The following is a 24,095-nucleotide window of genomic DNA, read 5'->3' on the forward strand; positions in this document are numbered from 1 at the left end:
AGAGAGAGGGAGACACAGAATCTGAAGCAGGCTCCAGGCTCTGAGCTGTCAGCACAGAGCCCGACACAGGGCTCAAACTCACTATCTGTGAGATCATGACCTGAGCCAAAGTCGGACACTTAACCAGCTGAGCCACCCAGGCACCCCAACCCCTAGAAATTTTTAAAAAGTGTTCTCTGAGGGGCACCTGGGTGGCTCAGTCAGTTAAGCATCTGACTTCNCAGTTTCAGGTCAGTTCATGATCTAATGGTTTTGTGGGTTCAAGCCCCACATTAGGCTCTGTGCTGGCAGTGCAGAGCTTCCTTGGGATTCTCTCTCTCCCTCTTCCTGCTCCTCCCCTGCTTCTGCTGTCACTGTCTTGCTCAGAATAAATTAATACAATTTTAAAGAAATTTAAAAAATAGATACTATTTTTTTTTTTTAGAATAATGATTGTCAATGTTTTCAGATATTCTATGTAGAATCTCATTTGTTTGTCAACATTCTTTCAGATTAGGGCTTACCGGGGTACAGACAGTATCTGAGATGCCAGGGGCAGCCATGCAGCAAAAGGAAGTGCTCTATACCACTTTAAATGTCTTCAAAGAAATACAGTGTTTATTTTTTTTTAAATGTTATTAAATTTATTTCTGAGAGAGAGAGACAGCATGAGCAGGGGAGGGTCAGAGGGAGATGGAGACACAGAATCCAAAGCAGGCTCCAGGCTCTGAGCTAGCTGTCAGCACAGAGCCTGACATGGGGCTCGAACCCACGAACGGTGAGATCATGACCTGAGCCAAAGTCGGATGCTCAACCGACTGAGCCACCCAGGCACCCCAGAAATACAGTGTTTAAAATGAAAAGTCTCAGCAAGGACTGTTGAAAATCTGAATAGTCCTTATTGTTAACCTGGAACAGCGTTAAACACACAGAGGAGCTCTGTGAATGAATATTGGCTGGATGAATGGGTTCTAAGCAGAACCTGCTCTAAATAGGTCTGTGTCCTCCGCAGTGCCCACCGAAGGCTCCTATTTCACCAGCTCCAGAGTGGGAGGCAAGCGAGGGATCATCAGGGAGCTTGCTGTCAAGCTGCAAGGACCTGAGGACAATACTCTTCTGTTTGAGTCAAGGTTTGAGAGCGGGAATCTGCAGAAAGCTGTCAGAGTGTGAGTAACAGAGGAATTTCCCAAAGGGGTGATCGCCAGAGTGACTGGCTCACGTCGTCAGGAGTTATACTAGGAATTAGGAGTGTTTTTGACAAAGGGAGAAGTAGTGAGAAATGGTTATGAGGATGAAGAAAAATGGAGTAATTGTGACTCATTTTCCCCCAGAGTAAAAATGTATCTACATCATTTTTTCTGCCTGTGAAAGAAATTAGTAATAATTAATTTGTATTAATAGGGACGCCTGGCTGGCTTAGTCAGAAGAATGTGATCTCAGGGTTGTGAGTTCAAGCTGCATGTTGGGTGTTGAGACAACTTAAATAAGTAAAACTTAAGAAAAAATCTGTATTAATAAAAATATGTAATGTAAAAAATTGAAGTTCTGGGGCACCTGGGTAGCTCAGTCAGTTGAACAACTGAGTCTTGATTTCAGCTCAGGTCATGATCTCACAGTCTGTGAGTTCGAGCCCCGTGTTGGGCTCTGTGCTGACAACTCAGAGCCTGGAGCCTGCTTTGGATTCTATGTCCCCCTCTCACTCTGCTCCACCCCCACTCACACTCTGTCTCTCTCTCTCAAAAATAAAGATTAAAAAAAAATTGAAGTTCTGTAATCATATCTCCTAGATGCAGCAACTGCTAACAGTTTGGTATATATACAGTATTTTCCCCCCTCTTAATGTGTATGTATAATATACAGAAATTATTTTATTTTTAAAAATAGGATAATAGTATACATACTGTTTTGCAAATTGCTTTTTTCCATATAATAAGCTTTATATTTTTCCTATGGCAGTACTGCAGATTTATCTCCTTACTTTTAATAATTCATATTATTCTATTGTGTGGGTTCCATATCTTATGTACCCTCCCCCCAACTGATAGAAATGAAAGTATTTACTATTTTTTGTTTAATGAATTAGCAGAATTAATACCCTTAGGCACTTTAAAATTTTTATATATATAAATATTTTTAATTAATTAATTAAAATTTTAATTTATATCCTAGTTAGTTAGCATCTAGTGCAGCAATGATTTCAGGGATAGAGTTCAGTGATTCATCTCCTATGTATAACACCCAGTGCTCATCCCGATAAGTGTCTTCCTCAATGCCCCTTACCCATTTAGCCCATCCCCCTCCCACAACCCCTCCAGCAACCTTCAATTTGTTCTCTGTGTTTAAGAGTCTCTAACATTTTGTTCCCCTCCCTGTTTTTATGTTATTTTTGCTTCCCTTTGCTTATGTTCATCTGTTTTGTATCTTAAGGTCCTCATATGAGTGAAGTCATATGATATTTGTCTTTCTCTGACTCATTTCACTTAGCATAATACCCTCTAGTTCCATCTACATAGTTGCAAAGGGATTTATATTTTTATTTTTGAAACAGACAGAGCATGAGTGGGGGAGGGGCAGAGAGAGAGGGAGACCCAGAATCTGAAACAGGCTCCAGGCTCTGAGCTGCCTTCACAGAACCCAATGCGGGGCTCAAACCCACAAACTGTGAGATCAAGACTTGAGCTGAAGTTGGATGCTTAACCGACTGAGCCACCCAGGTGCCCCAGGATTTATATTTTTAAATATTTGTGATTTTATGGGATAAATTCTAGAAATGTAATTGGTAGGCCAAAGGGTTTTAAGTATTGCTGTTTTTTTGCCAGATTATCCTCCAACATGATTTCCGTTCCCAACAGCAGTGTATGACAGTGACTGTTTCCCCAAGTTGGAATATACATCAGACGAGGAGAGAATGACACCCTATCGTAATGTGTCTTTCTTGCATTATGCCTGTAGGGGGGGCAGCTTTTCAGGATTTAGCATTTGTATTTCCTCTTCTGCTACTTTTCAGTACAGTGAATGCATTTCAGAGATGCCCCCTCATCGTCAAACAGTCGATAATCAAAGGTAAAATAACGTATGAGGATGACAGGTCCCCTCCACTGTGGTCACGTACAGGATGTAGCTAACAGCCAACACAGGGCTCTGGCTTCGCTACCGCTCGGTGTGGTTCTGAGAAATGTATTGAAGTGGTTAGAAACTGCTACTGGACATTCCAGAAAACTACTACAAAGCTCACAGAACTCCAAAATACCCCAAATAAATTTTGTTGACCCAGATTTCTTCCAGCCTAATGTATGAGTTGGGGAACTAGGTACATTAGAAAATTAATGTTTGATGTAGCAGGCTTTCCTGTTGAAATAAGATCTGTTTTTGCCAGGGGAAAACAGTTTTTTAGGTTTGTTTTTTGAGGGGGGATGTGGGTTACAGAGATATTATTCTATTTTCTCCATTACAGAGATACCTATGAGTATGAACTCACCTTGCGAACTGACCTCTACACAAACAAACACACTCAGTGGTTTTATTTTCGAGTGCAGAACACTAGAAAAGATGCCACTTACCGCTTCACCATTGTCAACTTGCTAAAACCCAAGAGCCTTTATACTATAGGGATGAAGCCACTCATGTACTCCCAATTGGATGCCAACACCCACAACATCGGCTGGAGGAGGGAAGGAAATGAAATCAGGTACTATAAGAACAACAGGGACGATGGGCAGCAGCCCTTTTACTGTCTCACGTGGACCGTTCGGTTCCCACATGACCAGGACACTTGCTTCTTCGCTCACTTCTACCCATATACGTACACTGACTTGCAGTGCTACCTGCTGTCAGTGGCAAACAACCCTGTCCAGTCTCAGTTCTGCAAACTCCGAACTTTATGCAGGAGCCTAGCAGGAAATACCGTCTACCTGCTCACCATCACCAACCCATCCCGGACCCCTCAAGAGGCAGCTGCAAAGAAAGCTGTGGTCTTGAGTGCCAGGGTCCACCCTGGAGAAAGTAATGGCTCCTGGGTCATGAAAGGCTTTTTGGACTTCATCCTCAGCAACTCTCCAGATGCCCAGCTCCTCAGAGATATCTTTGTCTTCAAAGTGGTTCCTATGTTAAATCCAGATGGCGTGATCGTGGGGAATTACCGGTGTTCCTTGGCTGGAAGGGACTTGAACAGACATTATAAAACCATTCTGAAGGAGTCTTTCCCTTGCATCTGGTACACCAGGAACATGATCAAAAGGTGAGCCCCATTATCTGTTGATCTGCCTCCAAATGCTGTGAGCGCTGTCTGATGGGTGCGAGGGCTCTTCTTGATGGTAGGAATCAGATCCAGCTTGGGAGAGAGTCTAGCATTCTCTTTGCAGTCACATGAGTTTGTTCAGTTTCAAACTTTCAAGTCATGTCCTGTCTCTGGGGTGAAACTGAACATGCAACATTTCTGCCAGGGGTTATTTCACTTATAAGTGAAACAATGGGATAGAGAGGTCAGAAGTCAGAGAAGTTCATAGGTCTTTGTCAGGAGGCCTGTGGAATAAAAATAACAGTACCTAACTATTAGGCAGTGTTTGTGTATAGGGGACAGGCAGTATTCTCAGGGCTTTACACATATGACCCATGGAATCTTCACCCTAACCCCCTGAGGTAGGCACAAACAATATCCCATTATGTACCTGGTGAGGAAACTAAGGCCCAGGAAAGTCAAGTCACTTGCCCAAGGTCATAGAGCTAATAAGCGACAGGGTAGACAATCTGAATCCAGGCTCTTGGGTTCCAGAATCTGAGTTCCTTATTATCTTTTATATTTCATCTCATAAAGAAAGAATAATAAATAAATCAGTTAATATTTTCCAAGCCTATGTGAAAGCAATTGAAGGCTATGATGTAATAGTACCCACGTTAAAGGAAATGAAACTACAGTGTATAAGATGTGTGAATACACACACCTTCTAACTTTATCTGTGTGAAAGGGTGGGAGGAGTGGTGGGCTGTCAGGCAAGATGGCTAAGCGCGTGTGCTTGGGAGTCAAGACAGGCCTGGCTTTGTGACGTGGCTTACAACTGGCTGGTTCTGTGACCTTGGACTTGATTGTACCTCTCTGCGCTTCAGCTTTCTCCTCTGTAGAAGAGGGTAATCTTACCCGCTTCGGGCTGTTACTATGAGGATTAGATGAGAGAATCCTTGTCATCTATTTAGCACAGTGCCTCACACATTGTAAGTGTGTGGCATTACTGTCATTTTCTTCATCCTATCATTATCATCATAGAGAAGGTGACCATGATGGAAGACTGAGGAGGTATCCTGGGTGAAGAGGAGACAAAGAGGACCTGAGCCTTATAGGAACCGGCCCTGGAAAGTCAGGGACCCAGGCTTTCTTTGTTTCTCTTTTTCATCCCTACACTTACAGCCTCTCCACTTCTCTTTCTCTTTCCCCAGGTTTGCCCCCCCGGGGGGGTGGGGGGAGAAGGGGAGGGAGGCGGGTAGCTTTCTTTCACTAGATTTCCTCCACTTCCTTGTCAACTATATAAGGCCTACCCAGCACCCCTTTCCACCTCAGGGCATATTCATTTCAAGTCCCTCTGACTGGCAGGGGTGAGGAGTGCTGGTGGCATGTTTACAGCAGTGGCTGAGGATGGGGATAGAGTCCTTTGAAGGGGTTAGCTTTTTCTTCAGGGGGAAGGTAGCAACAGACATACTTAAGGAAGAGACTATAAAAGATCCTTGATTATTTTCATGCATCTGGATGTCCACTGAATCTTTTGTTTGCTCTCCTCAATAGACTTCTTGAAGAAAGGGAGGTTCTCATGTACTGTGATTTCCACGGCCACAGCCGTAAGAATAATATCTTCTTGTATGGCTGTAATAACAATGATCGCAAGTACTGGCTTCATGAGCGAGTCTTTCCTTTAATGTTAAGCAAAAATGCACCAGATAAGGTAAGCACGTAAGGTAATTTTCCGTCCATTGACTAAGGAGGAAAGGAATTCACTGCGTCCTATATGTAGTATTTGACCTGCCACTTTACATCTCTTTTCATTATCTTGGGTAAATCCCAGCAGCCTGGACCTCAAGAGTTTATTCTGGTTTTGGTTTACAATATAATCAACAGTTCTATACATTATTCAATGCTCATTATAAGTGTTCCCTTAATCCCTTTTATCTAGTCACCCATCCCCCATCCCCATCCCCTCTGCCAACCACCAGTTTGTTCTCTGTACTTAAGACTCTGCTTTTCTGTTTGTCTCTTTTTTCTTTGTTTTGTTTTTTTAAATTTCACATATGAATGAAATCATATGGTACTTGTCTTTCTCAATTTCAGATAGCATTATACCCTTTAGGTCCATCCTTGTTGTTGCAAACGGCAAGATCTCATTCTTTTTTACGGCTGAGTAATATTCCATTGTGTATATATACCACATCTTCTTTATCCATTCATCTATTATTGGACACTTGGGTTGTTATATAAACATATGGGTGCAGTAAACATATGGGCACATATGTATCTTTTTTGAATTAGTGTTTTTGTTTTCTTTGCGTAATACCCAGTAGTGGAATTACTGGATCATATGGTAATTCTATTTTTAACTTTCTGAGGAACATTCATACTGTTTTCCACAGTGGCTGCAGCAATTTACATTCCCACCAACAGTGCATGACAGTTCCTTTTTCCCCACATCTACACCCACACTTTTTATTTCTTGTCTTTGATCCTAGTTATTCTGATGAGGGTAGATGATATCTCATTGCGGTTTTGATTTGCATTTCCCTGATGCTGAGTGATGTTGAGGATCTTTTTATGTGTTGGCCATTTGTACATCTTCTTTGGAAAGGGACTTCAAGGATTTAGAAAGGTGTGGCTTTAAGAATTACCCTGTATACATCCACAAAAGAACAGGTAAATAAAATGTAGTACATCCACACAATGGAATATTATTCGGCAATAAAAACATGAGGTACTGATATGCTAAGACATAGGTGAACTTGGAAAACATGCTACGTGAAAGAAGCCAGACCTAAAGGGCCGCATTTTTATGTGATTCCATTCTATGAAATGTTCAGAAGAGGCAAATCTGTAGAGACAGAAAGTCATTTAGTGATTAGTCAGTGAGGAGGTGGAGGGTGGCATGACTGCTAATATGTACTGGGTTTCTTTTTGGTGGCAATGAAAACATTCTAAACAGAGAGTGGTGATGGCCGCACAGCTGTAAGTATACTTACATCATTGAATTGTGTCCTTTAAATGTGTGAATTTTACAGTATGTGAGTTATATCTCAATACAGATGATTTTAAAAAATTTTTTGAATGTTTATTTTTAAGAGACAGAGACACAGACAGAGTGGGAGTGAGAGAAGGCAGAGAGAGGGGGAGACACAGAATCTGAAGGAGCCTCCGGGCCCTGAGCTCTGAGCACAGAGCCCCACACAGGGCTCAGACCCACAACCTATGGGATCATGAAGTCCAGATGCTCAACCAGCTGAGCCACCCAGGCGCCCCTCAATTAAAGATGATTTTTAAAAATTGGTCTGGCTTCTTTGCCCAGGCACAAGTGCAAACTCTCAGTAGGTGGCTTATCCTCTTTATTCCTGTGGTTGGCAGTGGAAGAAGGGATTGAATGATAAACAGAATATTGATATTATATGAGCCTCCACAGAAAAGTTCATGTAAGACAAGGCTACAGGTAAGTGTAAGATAGTAAATGGCTAATAAAAACAACTTAAAAGTTTTTTAACAGTTGGCTGAATAACAGCTCTGACAGGCATTGGCTTAGAAGTTGGTTTTCAGCATCGTGAGTAGAGCCACAAAATATAATCTCATTAGAAAGAAGAAATTAGGGGTGCCTAGGTAGCTCAGTCAGTTAAATGTTCAACTCTTGATTTAGGCTCAGGTCGTGATCTCATGAACTGTGAGATTGAACCCAGTGTCAGGCTCTGCACTAACAGCGTGGAGCCTGCTTAGGATTCTTTATCTTTCTGGCCTTCTCACACTCACATGTGCTCTCTTGCTCTCTAACAAATGCTTGTTCATTTTTTTTTTTAATTCTTTTTTTAATGTTTTATTTATTTCTAGGAGAGAGAGAGACACTGTAAGCAGGGGAGGGTCAGAGAGAGAGGGAGTCACAGACTGAAACAGGCTCCAGGCTCCGAGCTGGCAGTCAGCACAGAGCCCGACGCGGGGCTCGAAGCCACGAACCGCGAGATCATGACCTAAGTGAAAGTCGGACGCTTAACCGACTGAGCCACCCAGGAGCCCCTGCTTGTTCATTTTTGAGAGAAAGAGAGGGAGCAGAGGAGGGCAGAGTGAGGAGATAGAGGGTCTGAAGCAGGTTCTGCGCTGACAGCTGAGAGCCTGATCTGGGCCTTGAACTCACTAACCAGGAGATCATGTCCTGAGCTGAAGCCGGTCACTTAACTGACTGAGGAACCCAGGCGCCCCATCAAATACATAAACATTTATCCAAAAAAAAGGAAGAAGAAATTAGGTAGGATTTAGAAAATTTTTTTAAATGGTAGTGCACAGTTTCTCCTATAAAAAAATATAAGGCAAATATTTTATATCTGCTATTCTTATGTTGAAAAGAAAGAAGAAGCTTTTCTTTCTCCCTCCAGTTTTTTCTTCCTTCATTCCTTTTTTCTTTGCTTTTAAAAAATCTTCTGTCTGTGTTTGCTAGGGATCTCTTTCTTTAAATAAAATAGCATCCAAATATGTGTCTTGTTTAAAAAAAAAAATTGCTTTTTAATTAAATGACATCCAGGGGTACCTGGGTGGCTCAGTAGGTTAGGCATCTGACTCTTCATTTCGGCTCAGGTCATGATCTCATGGGTTTGTGGGTTTGAGCCCCATGTTAGGCTACATGCTGACAGTTCAGAGTCTGCTCAGGATTCTCTCTCACACCCCCACCCCCCTGCCATTCACCCACTTGCACTCTTGCTCCTTCTCTCTCTAAATATTTTTTTAGGGGCGCCTGGGTGGCTTAGTCGGTTAAGCGTCCGACTTTCGNTTTTTTTAAAATTAGAGATGCCTGGGTGACTCAGTCTTGAGTGTATGACTTTGGCTCAGGTGATGATCTCAGGGTTCGTGGGTTCAAGCACCAAGTCGGACTCTGTGCTGACAGCTCAGAGGCTGGAGCCTGCTTCAGATTCTGTGTCTCCCTCTCTGCCCCTCCTCCTCCCTTCCCCATTTGTGCTCCGTCTGTCTCTCTCTCTCAAAATAAAAACATTAAAAAAGTTTTTTTACTTAAAAAAATAAATGACATCCAGAACCCAGGATCTAAACCAATTAAAAACAGAGCTACGCTAATTAAAGAGGGATGGCAGGCTTGCAGTCTTGCCCATTCTGCCTCCTTCAGTCTTCGTGGCAGGAATGCCTGAGGCTGCTCAGTAGAGCCCTGGATTCTACCTAAAATCCACCAGGTGGTGAGATACCTGCCAACTGTAAAGCATTCTCAGCAGGACAGGATCAGTTGAGGTAGGTGCCAAGTGTACATTACAGACTCCAAATAAGGAGAGGGTTGGGGTGGTCATGAAGGACAATGGAGGATATTGAACTCCAGGCTGAGAACATTAAGTATGAGGAAGTAAGACAGTTCCAGGCAGAGATTATAGGGGTGAGGCATACCCGGATCATATATAGAGGATAAACCCAACTGGATCCAAGGGCTCGAGTTGGGGAGGAGTAGAAAATAAATCTTAGAGACACGGCTAGTGTCTTGAATGCCAAAGTAAGCCAGCGTTCCCAAACTGGAGTTCAAGAAACCCTAGTCCTGCAAAATGTCCCCGGGAAAGGTGGGGAAGGGAAGGTAGGGTTTCCTGGGCAATAAGGAGCAGAATATACTCTCTCCCCTTGGGAGACGCACAGTCTACAATAATGTGTGGAATGCTCAGGAAGGGGGTGCCTGCGTGGCTCAGTCGGTTAGGTGTCTGAGTCTTGGTTTCTGCTCAGGTCATAATCTCGTGGTTTCATGGGTTCGGGCCCTGCACTGGTCTCTGTGCTGGCAGTGCAGAGCCTGCTTGGAATCCTCTGTCTCCCTTTCTCTCTGCCCTTCTCCCACACATGCTCTCTCTGTCTCTCTCAAAATAAAAAAGAGGTCCTGCACAGGAAGCCTGTGTAATTTTGTTAGCCCCTCATCCTCCTGAGTAACATGACCACAGAACTCGTTTTCTCCTCTGTAATAGAACAATAGAATTACTATTTTATGGAAAATACTTAGGAAATAATATATAGACCCTAAGGAAACCATTCTTGTATCCTATTAATGAATCATTGGCATTTTATATTTGCCAGTCTATGATTAACACAGGATTTGGGTTTCTCTTTAGTTCTCTTTTCATAGTTGTAATTTTAAGGTCCAAAAGTGCAAAGAAGGGACGGGGCGAGTTGTAATGTGGCGGATGGGAATCCGGAACAGCTACACCATGGAATCTACCTTTGGGGGGTCCACCCTGGGTAAGTAAGCTCTCTTTTGTAGATCATAGGTCAGCATGACAAGGGGGAGCCAAGCAAAGCCTTGAGGACATGAAGTCCTTTTGAATGTTGGGGAGATGATTGATCTAAAGGATTTTCTTAACTGCGCCTTATGCGAAATTTGTCTAACCTAAATATGAGTGTGAAATCTAACACTTGATGGGGCAGTATAGTCCCAAATATAATACTTGATGGGGAATCAGGCAGATCTGGGTTTGGATTTCTGCTCCATTTCCAAGTTGTGTGATTACTTGATTCACTCTTTGAACCTCATTTTTTAAAAACCAGCAATAATAGCAGTACCTGCATTATAGGTAGCACTTAATGCACATAAAGCACTTGGCATAGTGCCTACCATAGAGTAAAACTTCAGTAACCATAGCCATCATGACTGGAAAGTTTTTCATTGTCAGAGATTCTTCTGAGCCAAACCAGATCTAGAAGGAGAAAGACCCTGTTCAGAAGCACAAATATTCTAGAATCAGAGCTGGTGTTTTTAAGGAGCCATTCATAAATTAGATTTGCATTTGCTCATTATTTAATAAGAAATGTTTATGGATTTTTTTCAGGCAATAAAAGAGATACTCACTTTACTACTGAGGATCTAAAGTCTCTAGGTTATCATGTTTGTGACACCCTTCTGGATTTCTGTGATCCTGACCGAACCAAGGTAAAAATGGGGTTTCAAGACATGTGGTGGTGCAACTGTGATCAGTTTCACATGGGTCCAAAGTCAGCCCACTGAGATTATAGGTGGCCTTTATTTTCCTCTTAATATCATTCTGAAGTTTTTATAATCAGTAAAAGAAATCCCCCAGCCTGCACACTGTCCACAAATGGCAAGACCTCATAACTCACCAAGATAGTAGAAGCCCTCATGCTGACACTCCTTCAGCACACCTCTCCCTCACTTTGCTTTTCAGAAAAGCAGGAGTCCTTCCCCTTCTTGGAAACTAACCCTGCCCTTTGTGCACCCACCGGCCCCCTGGTCCATGGCCTCCCTAGTACCTCCTCCCTTTTCTGTGTCCTCAGTTTTTTCCTCTTCTTACTTCTTTTGTTTTTTAGTTTATTTATTTGTATATTTTAAATATTTATTTATTTATTGTAAGAGAGAGAGAAAGCGCATGAGCACGTGAGTGGGGGAGAGGCAGAGGGAGAGAGAGAATCCCCACCAGGCTCCAGGCCGTCCGCACAGAGCCTGATGTGGAGCTCAAACTCACAAACTGTGAGATCATGACCTGAGCCGAAATCAAGAGTTGGACACTTAACCAACTGAGCTACCCAGGTGCCCCTTTAATAAAAAATATGTAAAGGAGAAATCAGCCACAACATGGCCTGTTAAATCACATCTGCCATAGGCCAAAATCTGAGGAACCCCATTCTAATATTTTCTTCATTGCTATTCAAAAAAATACAATAAATCAGACCTTTGCATTGTTTAAGAAGTTTATTATTGTCTTGAACCAGGGGAAAGCACCAAAAGCATAATTCATTGATGTTCTGCCCTAGAAACACTTTTACTCCAGCTCATGTAATTTATATGCTAACATCTCCTTAGAAGCAGAGGTTACAGCTCACTCATCTTTATGTCCCCAGCAATAAATAAAGTGCCTTTCTGCATATGCTTCATAAATATTTGATACATAAATAAATGAAAATCAAAAATGTCTTTTTTTTCACGTCTACAGTTCATGCAGTGTCTAGCAGAGCTTAAAGAGCTCTTACAACAAGAAATCCATAAGAAATTCAATGAACTTGGACAAGATATGGATTTAGAAGGAAGTTGGAGTGACATCTCTTTGTCTGACATTGAATCCAGGTAACAAACTTCATTTCAAAAAAAACCAGAGAGAGGGGCACCTGAGTGGTTCGGCCAGCGAAATGGCCGGCTCTTGATTTCGGCTCAGGTCATGATTTCGCAGTTGTTGGGTTGGAGCTCCGTGCTGAGGCTGACCGCATGGGAGACTGCTTGGGATCCTCTCTTTCTCTCTCTGGCCCTCCTGTGCATGAGTGCGCTCTCTCTCTCTCTGTCTCCAAATAAATTTAAAACAACAACAACTCAAACAAACAAAAAAGGAAAAACCAGACAAGTTCTATTTTTTTATAGTTTTTGTTTAATCTCTTGTTTTTTTGGTTTTGAGCCAAAGGTGCAAAATACTGAATAAATCATAGCACACTTAAATACATTTCATTTCTTCAGCAACTACGTATTGGGAGCCTGCTCTTTGACAGTGTCTTTTCAGGTTAGGGAGGTGGGCAGGCAGTATGCCTAGGGCCTTTAGGCAGTCGTAAAGCCTTTGTCTTTTAACTCCATGGGAGATGGAAAGCTTTTGGAAGGTTTTAAGTAGAGAAGTGTCATGTTCTGACTTGGGTTTTAGTTTCAGTAGGAATACCCTGGCTGCTACGTGGAAAATAGATTGTAGAGAGGAAATGTGTAAGCAGAGGCATGCATTTGGAAGCTCTTAGGATAATACAGGCAAATGCAGACGGTGGTCTAGACATGAGTAGTTGTAGTGGTGGGGGATGTATGAATTGGTTGGATTCTAGATATATTTTGAAGTTTCAAACATTAGGATTTTCTTATGGATGGGATATGGAGCATGAAAGAAAGAGAATGACTCCATAATTGATTGGATGGAGTTGCCTTCAAATGAGATGGGGAAGATTAAGGTGGTGGAGAAGGTTAGGGGAGTGGTGAAGGTCAGGAGGCTAGTGTTGGGCATGTTCAGGCTGAGATGTCTAGGAGGCATCTAAATGGAGATGTTGAATAGGCAGTTGAATATATGAGTCCGGTGTTCAGTGGAGAGGTCAGATAGAGTCATCACTGGTTAGATATGTTTAAACTTTAAGACTAGGTGAGATCCCAAGGGAGTATGTGCAGATGGAGTAAATAGGAGGGCCACATCTAAAGCAGGGTACCACAGCTCACAGGTCACAGAGACAGGGAGGATCTAGCAAATGAGGTAAAAAGTCCAGGACCCTACAATGGCCAACAGGCTATAGGATCTAGCCACCTGATACCTTATAACCTCCACCCTCACCCTTTCACATACCGCTATGGCTACGCTGGCCTCCTCACTCTTCTTCAGACTTGTCAGGTCCTCTTCTGCCTCAGGGCCTTTGCACTAGCAGTCCCAGCTGCCTAGAATGCTCTTCCCACAGATATCCACATGGCTCATTCCTTCACCTCCTTCAAGTCTTTGTTTAAATGTCAAAGTTTTCAAAGTAGCCTACCTTCATTACTCTGATACTGTCACTTGCTTCCCTGCCTTTGCCCTCCTGCCACTATTCTCTACCCCCCTGAGGTACTCTACTTTTTTTTTCCATAGCATTTTATCACCTTCTGTCCATCTTATGTCATTTACATCTTTATTGTGTTTATTATGTATTCTCTGTTTCCTCTTACTGAATGTCGGTTCCGCAAGGTCAGAGATCTTTATTTTGTTCACTTCTCTATCTCATGCACCTGGAACAGTACCCGGCACCTAGGGAGAGCTCAATAAATATTTGTTGAATTAATTTAGTTTGTAAGGTCTCAGCCCCACCCTCATAATCTCTACAGTTATTGTAGGAAGCCTCCGGGTGGGTAGGTATCTCACAGGTGCGCAAGAACACCTACACCAGCTTACTGGGCAAGGTGCCTCATACCCGTCCCAGCTGCCCTCGGTCAGAAGACTTCTGGGCTGGACATGACAGTCCTCTGCCAGAGGCTGCGCTGTAGACTGTGGTGGACAGTCAAAGGGGATGGCTCTCCCTCCTACTCTATGTGGATATAGAGTTGACATCTGGGCCCGAAACATAAACATATTTGATAACAAGGAATCTGTAGGTTAGAGACTAGGAGTATTACTTTTTTTTACTCTTTAAAACTCAGTTTTAAAGAGAACCTGGGAGGTTCCTTGCTCTCCGATCTGGACCTGGCTGGACAGGAATGAATAAAACAGGGGCACCCGGGTGACTCAGTCGGTTAAGCATCCAACTGTGGCTCAGGTCATGATCTCACAGTTTGTGAGCTCTAGCCTGCATCGGGCTCTGTGCCTGCAGCTCAGAGCCTGGAGCCTGTTTTGGATTCTGTGTCTCCCTCTCTCTCTGCCCCTCCCCTGCTTGTACTCTGTCTTCCTCTCTCTCAAAAATAAATAAATGTTAAAAAAATATTTAAAAATAAAGGAATGAATGAAACAAACCCTGCTTTCAAACACATCACAGTCCTCTGGTAATCTCTAGGGCCGCAGAGTCTCCCACAGTCACTGCCACGGGCAGCTTTACCCACCTGGCCAGTGCTTATTTTGCCATGTGGATTACAGACTCCTTGGGGCCAGGGGCTCTGCCACATCCATCTCTGCTCTCGACGCACTCACTGCCTGGCACGGAGTACGTGTTCAGAATGAATGAATGAATGAATATGTTTGTCAAGAATTGCTAGTTGTCGAGGGGCGCCTGGGTGGCTCAGTCGGTTAAGCATCCGGCTTCAGCTCAGGTCATGATCTCACAGTTCGTGGGTTCGAGCCCCGCATTGGGCTCTGCGCTGACAGCTCAGAGCCTGGAGCCTGCTTCAGATTCTGTGTCTCCCTCTCTCTCTGACCCTCCCCTGCTCATGCTGTCTCTCTCTCTCTCTCAGAAATAAATAAAACATTAAAAAAAAAGAAAAAAAGAATTGCTAGTCGTCGAAATGCAGGCACTGGGGGCAAATAGCAGACTGGGTGTTAATCCCACGCTGCTGGTCTGGGAAATGTTGTACTTCCTAGACGTTAGTAAAAGCATCTCCCTTTCTTCTTTCCTTCTGGAAACAGCACCAGTGGTTCTGATAGTTCCCTCTCAGACGGTCTCCCTGTTCACCTACTGAACATAGCAGAGGAGGTAAGATAATACGGACCCTTCCACTCAGGAAGTAGCAACCTTACAGAAAGCATAAGCCTCCTGGTTAAGTTGATGGAATTTTCCACTATCCTAAAATCTGCAGAAAATATACCAATTGCATCCTAACTAGTTACCCTGCCCTGGAGTCTTTCATTTTTATAACTTTCTGTTTGTTTGTTTATTTATAAACTTTTTTTCAAAAAAAAGAAAGACAGAGTGCAAGTGGGAGAAGGGCAGAGAGAGAGACACACACAGAATCTGAAGCAGGCTCCAGGCTCTGAGATGTCAGCACAGAGCTGGACACGGGGCTTGAACACACAAACCATGAGATCATGACCTGAGCCGAAGTCAGTTGCTTAACCAACTATGTCCCACCCAAGCGTCCCTATTTATTTGTTTTTAGTAACTTTCCTTTTTAAAATCTAGGGGGGAGATGTGAAGACTCCATTATTACAAAGTTAATAAAAATTTTTTAGAAAGTTTAACTAAAAGTGAAAAACATCTTAAGAGTTAGAGGTTGTCTCTTGATCTTGGGGTTATGAGTTCAAGCCCCATGTTGGGTATAGAGTTTACCTAAGAAAACAAAAAAACAAAACTATTTTAAGAGATAGAAGTTGTTAAAAATGACTCATACTTTAAAAAAACTTTCTTTAAAAGTTTATTTATTTTGAGAAAGAGAGAGGAAGAACATGAGCAGGGAAAGGGCAGAGAGAAGGGGAGGGAGAGAATCCCAAGCAGGCTCCGCACTGTCAACATGGACCTCAACTCGGGGCTCAATCCCATGAAGTGCAAGATCATAACCTGAGCCAAAATCAGGAGTCAGATGTGCAACCAACTAAGCTACCCAGGTGCCCCCAAAAAGTGTTTCTTTATTCATATAGTCTTAAATAGTTTTTTATACTTCCATACATTAAATTTTCTTTGCCCCTTCTCATTCACAGTCTTATCACATAGATGATATATTTGTTGCAGTTCATTATGCAGATGATTTCATAGTTGCATTAAAAAATATTTCCGTCATACAGGGCTCCTGGGGGGCTCAGTCAGTTGAACGTTTTAACTCTTGATTTCAGCCCGGGTCATGATCCTGGGGTCATGGGATTAAGCCCTGGGTCAGGCTCCATGCTGAGCTTAGCGCCTGCCTATTTAAGATTCTCTGTCTCCCCCTCTGCTCCTTTACCCCTCTCACTCTCTCTCTCAAAGAAAAAAAAAAAAAAGAAGAAGAAAAAATAATTCTATCATAGGGTGAGATTAAGGCTATGGCAGGTGGAGCCAGCCAAATCAGACTGGACCCTATCATTTTTTCAGCTGGGTTTACAGCAACAACATGGGTATAAGCTTCACTACACAACAGGTCCCTGGAAAGTCAGTCCTGGGTTTCACTTGCTTCATTATCAAAGCCATCTTGTGCAGCAGCCAAACTGACTCTTTTAACTACACACCTGATAATCAGCATTGTCTGTACCCGACATTGTTGCCATAAGTATTCTGGTTTCATGTGTAAAATGGATGTTTGGATATTAGTATAGGTGTCCCTTGGGCAGCATACCTGTAACGGCGGGATTCGAGGGTGTTAGATGGGGAGTGGACTCTGATAATGAGGCACCTGAACTGTGTGTCCTCCAAACCAGCGGCAGTTGAGCCCCAGGAGGGCGCACGTCCTGGGGGAGCCCTCCTCTCCTGAGTGTTGCGTGAGAGAGTGCGGCATGCAGGTGGGCCTTCCTCCGGAATCCTCAGTGACTAGGTTCTCTGTGCTTTCTGGAATAGTTGAATCAAAAGATGAAGATGTCTAAGAAGAAAAAAAAGAAGCCGCTTCAGACTAGGAGACAGCGAAATGAGCAGCATCAGAAAAATAATTTGATGCAGGAGTTAAAGGTAACAGAAGATGCCCTGGTAAGAAGGCTGTGCTGCCCTTTTCCGCGGCCTGATCTGCGTAAAGAGCTTTCCACAGCGGGAGCAGGACCCGGTTAGCGTTCACTCTCAGCCAGAAGGGGAATGGGGAGCGGGGCACAGGGAAGCTGCTTTGATCTCAGAGCTCTTGCATGGGTCCTCTGGACGGCTCTGTGCGGATTTCCGCCTCGGCCTCTGCACTACCCTCTGCCGTGGCACTTTGGTCTGGATTTTGGCCATGTCTGGATTTCCAGAAGAAACGGGGCTCCTGGAGAAGTGGTGGCTGGAGCTGGTCCGGGGTTGCTGTGTGGCTGAGGCGTCAGGCCTGGTCCAGGCTGGCTCCTTCCCACTCTTCTCCCAGCGGCCACTGCTTCCTAAAGATGAAAAGGCTTTCCGGTGTGTGAATTTTACTGTTGGGCGGATGGGGTCAGTTACGAGTAGATTAATTGCAACGGATCAATTGAAAAATATTCTCTTTGCACTCAGTCCTTCCAGGAAAGGGCAGAGTTTGCTTCTACTCTGCAAAAACAGCCTACCTTTTTCAGAAATTCAGAGAATGCCAGTTCTTCAGTGATGAGAAATGAAAAACCAAGGTTGAATGAGGTAGTAGTTTTGTTTGACCTTTTTTTTTTTAAACTCCTACATGGAGAATGTGTCAAAACTTAACTCCGGGGCGGCTGGGTGGCTCTGTCAGTTGAGCGTCCGACTTCGGCTCAAGTCATGATTTCATGGTTCAAGCGCCGTGTCGGGCTCTGTGCTGATGGCTAGCTCAGAGCCTGGAGCCTGCTTCAGATTCTGTGTCTCCCTCTCTCTCTGACCCTCCCCTGTGCATGCTCTGTCTCTCTCTCTGTCAGGAATAGGTAAAACATTAAAAAAAAAAAAAACTTTTAACTCCTACATGGAGTACCTGGGTGACTCATTTGGTTAAGTGCCTGACTCTTGATTTTGGCTCAGGTCATGAACTCACAGTTCATGAGATCGAGCCCCGAGTGGGGCTCTAGGCTGATAGCAGGGAGCCTGCTTGGGATTTTCTCCTTCTCTCTCTCTCTGCCCCTTCCCCATGTACTCTCACTCGCTCTCTCTCAAAATAAATAAACATTAAAAAATACTTTTTGGGGGTAATATATTTAAAATATACAATGTGATATTTGGTATATGTACACACTATGAGAGGGTTCCCACCACCTCACATAGTTAACTTTTTTTCTTCAATAACTGAAAGTTTATACTCTTTTACCATCTTCTCCCCCCTCCCCCCATCCCCAGCAACCACCATTCTACTCTCTGTTTCTATGAGTGTGACCTTTTACTTTAGGTTCCACACATAAGCGATACCAGGCGGTATTTGACTTTCTCTGTCTGGCTGATTTTGCTCAGCTGATGCCCTCTGGTTTCAGCCATGTTGTCACAGACGGTAGGATTTCCTTCCTTTTTTAAGACTGAATAACACTATTTGCAGATATTTTCTCTCATTCCATAGGTTTCCTTCTAATTTTGTTTTTTGGGTTAAAAAACTTTTTTTTACATAGTCTCTGCCCCCAATATGGAGCTTAAACTCATAACACTGAGATCCAGCATCACATGCTCTACTGACTGAGCCGGCCAGGTGCCCCGGCCTTCTGATTTTGTGGGTGATTTCCTTTGCCGTGCAGAAGCTTTTTAGTTTGCTGTAGTGCCACTGGCTTATTTTTGCTTTGGGGATCAAATCCAAAATATCATTGCCAAGACCAATGTCAAGGGGCTTACCTCCTCGGTTTTCTTCTAGGAGTTTGATGGTTTCAGGTCTTAAGTTTAACTCTTTTTTAATTAAAAGATTTTTTTATTTATTTCTGAGAAAGAGAGACAGCGTGAGCAGGGGAGGGTCAGAGAGAGAGGGAGACACAGAATCTGAAACAGGCTCCAGGCTATGAGCTGTCAGCACAGAGACCAACGCAGGGCTCAAACCCACGAACTGTGAGATTATGACCTGAGCTAAAGTCAGACGCTTAACTGACTGAGCCACCCAGGCGCCCCTTAAGTTTAACTCTTTAATCCATTTTGAGTTGACTTTTGTGTATGGTACAAGATAGGCATACGGTTTCATTCTTTGGCATGTGGACATCTAGTTTTTCCTATACCATTTATTGAAGAGACCAATTCTCCCCATTGAAAGTGTTTGGCTCTTTGGTAAGAAATTAATGCACCGTATATTCATGACTTTATTTCTGAGCTCTCTATTCTGCTCCCTCTTTGACTCTTTGTTCCAAATTCTCTGATTTTTCCAATTAGCAATCTCTCCCATAGGCTGAAGAATACAATAGCCATCTATGTCTCCCTTCCCTGTCAATACCAGGAGCAGGGGATCATTAAAATTAGTAGGGACATTGACACTGTTTTGGATTAGCCACTACTGAAGTCTGACTACAGACGTTGGTGCTTTGTGATTTTTTTTTACCCAGAGCGTAAGAGCAGGCAGCTTCATCTGTTATCCCACAGTCAACAGATTGCACTGTGTAACCACCACATGCCACACGCTCTGCTGTGTGCTGGGAATGCAACGTTGAACAAAACGCCATCTCTGCCATAGGGGCCTTAGAGTCTACTGAGCATCTTAACAAGGAAGCAGGAAATTATGTCACAGAGTAGGATGCAGAAAGAGCACAGAGGAAAGGCACCCAATCATTTTTTAGTACTCTGGTATTGTGTGACTAGAAAATCCTTGTGTTTTTTATGTATAAAAACAAGTTTTGGTGGAGTGCTTGCCTGACTCGGTCAGAAGAGCATGCAACTCTTGATCTCAGGGCCATGAATTCAAGCCCCATGTTGGGTGTAGGGATTACTTAAAATAAATAATAAACTTTTTAAAAAGTAAAAAATAAAATAAAATAAAATAAGGGGCTCCTGGGTGGCTCAGTCAGTTGAGCATCTGACTCTTGATTTCATGATTGGCGAGATCGAGGCCTGTTTGGGGCTCTGTGCTGACAATGCAGAACCCGCTTGGGATTCTCTCTCCCTCTCTCTCTGCTCCTCCCCTGATCACACAGGCGCTCTCTCTCAAGAGAAAGTAACATTAAAAATTTTTTAAATAAGTAAGTTTTGATATAGTAGTTAGTATACAGTTCTTAGTAGATGGTGCAAAATAGACTTTTCCTGCACAGTGCTGCCCTGTGTTTAACAGTGATATAACAAGGTCATACTGAAGAACTTCAGCAGAGGCGGCTCTGCTCAGCAGGGAGGGCCATTTGGTATCTGGTGTGACAGCACAAGATCATAGCTTTCAAGTCTGTCTTGAGTTCAAATTCCAGCCTATCATTTTCCCTGAGTGACTGCACCACCCTGGGACTCAGTTTCTGCATCTAAAATGTTGGAGTAATAATCTCTACATCATCAGTGGTGTTGAGAAAAGTAGATGTGAAACTGTGTAAAATGCCTGGCATGCGGTAGGTACTCCATAAACAATTAGTTTCCTTCTTTTCTTTGAATTATTATTCATTTGTGTCTTGCCTCTCTCCTTGTGTACAGTATTGTAATGAATTAACATGTGTGAGTAAATGGAGGGGCACCAGGGTGGTTCAGTTGGTGGAACATCCGACTCTTGGTTTCTGCTCAGGTCATGATCTGATGGTTTGTGGGTTCGAGTCCTGCATTGGGCTCTGTGCCCACAGTGTGGAGCCTGCTTAAGATCCTCTCTCCCGCTCTATCTGCCCCTCCCCTGCTTGTGCGCGCTTGCGCTCTCTCTCTCTCAAAATAAATAAACTTTAAAAAAGAAAAAGACTCAGTGGGGTGCCTGGGCGGCTCAGTCAGTTAAGCGTCTTGATTCTGGATTTCAGCTTAGGTCATGATCTCACAGTTCGTGAGTTCAAGTCCCACATCAGGCTCCACGCTGACAATATGGAGCCTGCTTGAGATTCTTTCTCTCTCTCTCTCTCTACCCCTCTGTGGCTCAAGCTGGTGCATTCTCTCAAAATAAATAAACTTTAAAAAGTTTTAAAAAACCGCTCAGGGTGCCTGGTGGCTCATTCAGTTAAGTGTCCCACTTTGGCTCAGGTCATGATCTTGTGGTCATGGGTTCAAGGCCCGTGTAGGGCTCTCTGCTATGTGGAGCCTGGAGCCTGCTTCAGATTATGTGTCTCCGTCTCCCTCTGCCCCTCCCCTGCTCACACACACACACACTCTCTCTCTCTCAAAAATAAATGTTAGAAAGAATGTTTCAAAAACCACTCAGTGTATATTCTATATAATCACACTGGTGCAAGTGGGAAACGTAGTGAGAAAGTGCTTATCTATTTCAATCACAGTTACATGGAAGAGACAAAGGCACCTTGCTGGACCCATCAAAAATGACCTCCTTGATTCTGACTAAGAATAAAGAGAGAATTCAGGTATTTCACTAATTTATATATACACACCTCTATGCCAGCAATTAACTTGACTTGGTTTTCAAGTGTCTTGTGTGATCTGGAGGGGTCGTGATCCACGGTGCACAGCTCACCTCGTGGGGCTTGTTCCGCTCAGGTGCAGTTTGCCCTGACCACCGGGGGGCACAGCCCACGAGGCACCGCAGGATAGGAGGAATCCCCCCTAGAGCTCAAAGCTTGCCGTGGAGAATTTAGTTTTATTTCAACCAACATTTGTTAGTCGGCTATTATTTTGTAACTCCAGGGCAGCGTTTCATGTAAAACAGCAGTAGCGAATAATGCAGCGGTTCCCAACCCCAGGCAGGACATGTTAGCAACAAACTGGGGTGCAGCCATCAGCCGAGAGGTGTGCCTCCCGTCCAGTGTTACCAGTGATCGTTCAATACCGAGGTTTGTGAATGGTTTCCTTTTTAAAAGGAATAAGGTAAAAAAAAGGAATAAGGTAGAATGAGTTCATCTTTATCCCTGTAATAACATCTCTCTTGCTCATTTGCACTGGCGTGTTTTTTCCTGAGAAAGAGGGGAAAGGTGGAGAAACAGCTAGGAAGCCACCCAAGGGCGGGTGCTGCTCACATGTGCCCCGAGTGAACGAGATTGAGCACCACTGAGTAACGTGAGCGAGAGAAGGCGTGGAGGGCTCTCCCAAGGCGGCGTCCCTGCTGTCTTCCCAGGGCAGTTGTTTGGGACTCTCAGGTTGGCGCTCCCGTTTAGCCTTCGGCATCTTACGGAGAGTGTAAGTGGGGCAGGGCCCTAGAGGACTGTAAAACCTAAATGCTCCCTTAAGCCCGCCACCCCCTGGAAGGGGCGGCAAGATAAAGTCCCACCCCCGTGGCCTAACAGAACCGGGACTGAGTGGGAAGAGAGGCGTAGGTAAATTCAAATCAAAGAGGATTCGGTCCCAACAGGCAGATGAGCCACGAACCGTCCCCTCTCCTCTTCAGCATTCGCTGCAGGGCGTCTCCAGGCAGCTCACACCACATCCCACAGCTGAAACCTGCTGATTGGGCAATAACCTGTCCCCGGGGATTCAGTTAAACCCGGGGTAGGGGGTGAGGGCCATCCAGGCCTCTACCTTCATTTTCTTAGTTTCTGGCGGAGCGTGCCTCTAACAGAGACGTGGCGTTTAGCATGCGGGCAGAGACCCGTGGAGCTGAAAACAATGGGGCAGCCTCCCACCTTGACAGACCGACTTCTTCCCTTTGTGTGATGTCTCTAGACAGCCTATGAAATGTAGATGTTGAACTTGAACTTGGCAATTAAAGTATTGCCCTTGGACCCTTCCTTGACCTCTGAAGGACTAAGGCAAACGCTTGATTCCTGTCTGCCCTGTAACGACATCAACGACTCTGTACTTCGGCATTTGGGGGGAAATGCAAATCCTTCTCACTAACTCCTCATAAAACCAACCCCAGCCCTAACTATAACTTCAGAGATTGCAGCATCAAGTGATTCAACTTTTCTATCTTGTTTGCGCAGACAGAGAAGCCAAGATCCACAGTGTCATGCTTTCCCAAGAGAAGCACAAACCCCAGCCAAGAGCCGGCTCCAGACATGAAGCCAAACTGGTCCAGGAACAGATATCCTGCCACAAAGAGAGACCGCGCTGCCATGACTGTGTACCCGTCCTTGCACGTATACACGTACCCGTAGGGGACCCTGGCCGTCATCAGCATGTCGTCGGCATGTTGGGGCTAGACACATTTTGTAACCAGGGGAGTTGTGTGATTGGGAGCTGTGTTGTGCGCTCACGGTGCGCTGACCTTACACTCTGTGCTTACATTGCGTGTGTGCCCTCAGGACTCCTACCTCATGAATCAGATTATTTTTTCATAAAGTGAAATTTTATTATGATATATAGAAGCGCTTCCTCTATCAGAAATTGAAGTGTGTGCTCATGCACCCACAGCACAGATATACCTCACTCTAACCAACAGATATTCCTCCTAAAATGATGTGCAAATTAATGGTAAGAGCTATTCTTAACTTATTCCAATTCTATTTTAAACCTATTCTGGGGGTGTGCTATGTTTAAAAAGTCTTGTGTCAAGGCTTTCTAGCAATGAAGGGTCCGGCTGTGAGTATCAGGTTGGCTCATGGGGAGGTGTAACCACATAGAACAATTCGTGTATTTGCCAGAATTTAGTCTTACATATATTATGTTCTACATGGTCACGTATGTTTTTAACCCAGTGATTAAAATTCTTTCTCTCTAACCAGTTGTTTCCTTTGATTGATCAACTGCATAACTTTAAGTGAACAGGTATGTTATATTTTAATCTCTGGAGAGCACCAAGCACAGTCAGCCAACTATGGCCTGTCACGTGAACATGCTGCAGTCATGCTGATGAAGGGCCGCTCTGGCTCAAGCGAGGCCTCCTGCTACGACCTTCCCCTCTTCCTGTCACACTGGATTGAAAGTTTCCTGGTGTGTTTTTCACGATAGCTTGTAAACCCCTTCAAGCCACCACCACTACCTGGATGACTAATGATTAGGACCACATGGTAACACAAATTTT

At 44.0% G+C, this 24,095-nt stretch overlaps 1 protein-coding gene across 1 annotated transcript in view; it reads left to right on the plus strand.

Annotated features, from left to right (window-relative positions):
* The window catches only part of AGBL2 (AGBL carboxypeptidase 2), a 45,369-nt gene extending 21,606 nt beyond the window's left edge, over window positions 1–23,763 (plus strand). Inside the window, exons 8-18 of the mRNA XM_077767472.1 lie at window positions 992–1,145; window positions 3,434–4,216; window positions 5,753–5,909; window positions 10,291–10,417; window positions 11,005–11,105; window positions 12,124–12,254; window positions 15,226–15,292; window positions 17,060–17,167; window positions 17,669–17,785; window positions 21,460–21,543; window positions 23,056–23,763. Coding sequence (XP_077623598.1) covers window positions 992–1,145; window positions 3,434–4,216; window positions 5,753–5,909; window positions 10,291–10,417; window positions 11,005–11,105; window positions 12,124–12,254; window positions 15,226–15,292; window positions 17,060–17,167; window positions 17,669–17,785; window positions 21,460–21,543; window positions 23,056–23,229 — 2,003 coding nt within the window. The 3' untranslated portion in view covers window positions 23,230–23,763. The remainder of the gene's footprint in view (window positions 1–991; window positions 1,146–3,433; window positions 4,217–5,752; window positions 5,910–10,290; window positions 10,418–11,004; window positions 11,106–12,123; window positions 12,255–15,225; window positions 15,293–17,059; window positions 17,168–17,668; window positions 17,786–21,459; window positions 21,544–23,055) is intronic.
* Window positions 23,764–24,095: the final 332 nt, after the last annotated feature.

Source organism: Crocuta crocuta, unplaced genomic scaffold, assembly GCF_008692635.1.
Source record: "Crocuta crocuta isolate KB4526 unplaced genomic scaffold, BGI_CrCroc_1.0 scaffold330, whole genome shotgun sequence".
Classification (NCBI taxonomy): Eukaryota; Metazoa; Chordata; class Mammalia; order Carnivora; family Hyaenidae; genus Crocuta; species Crocuta crocuta.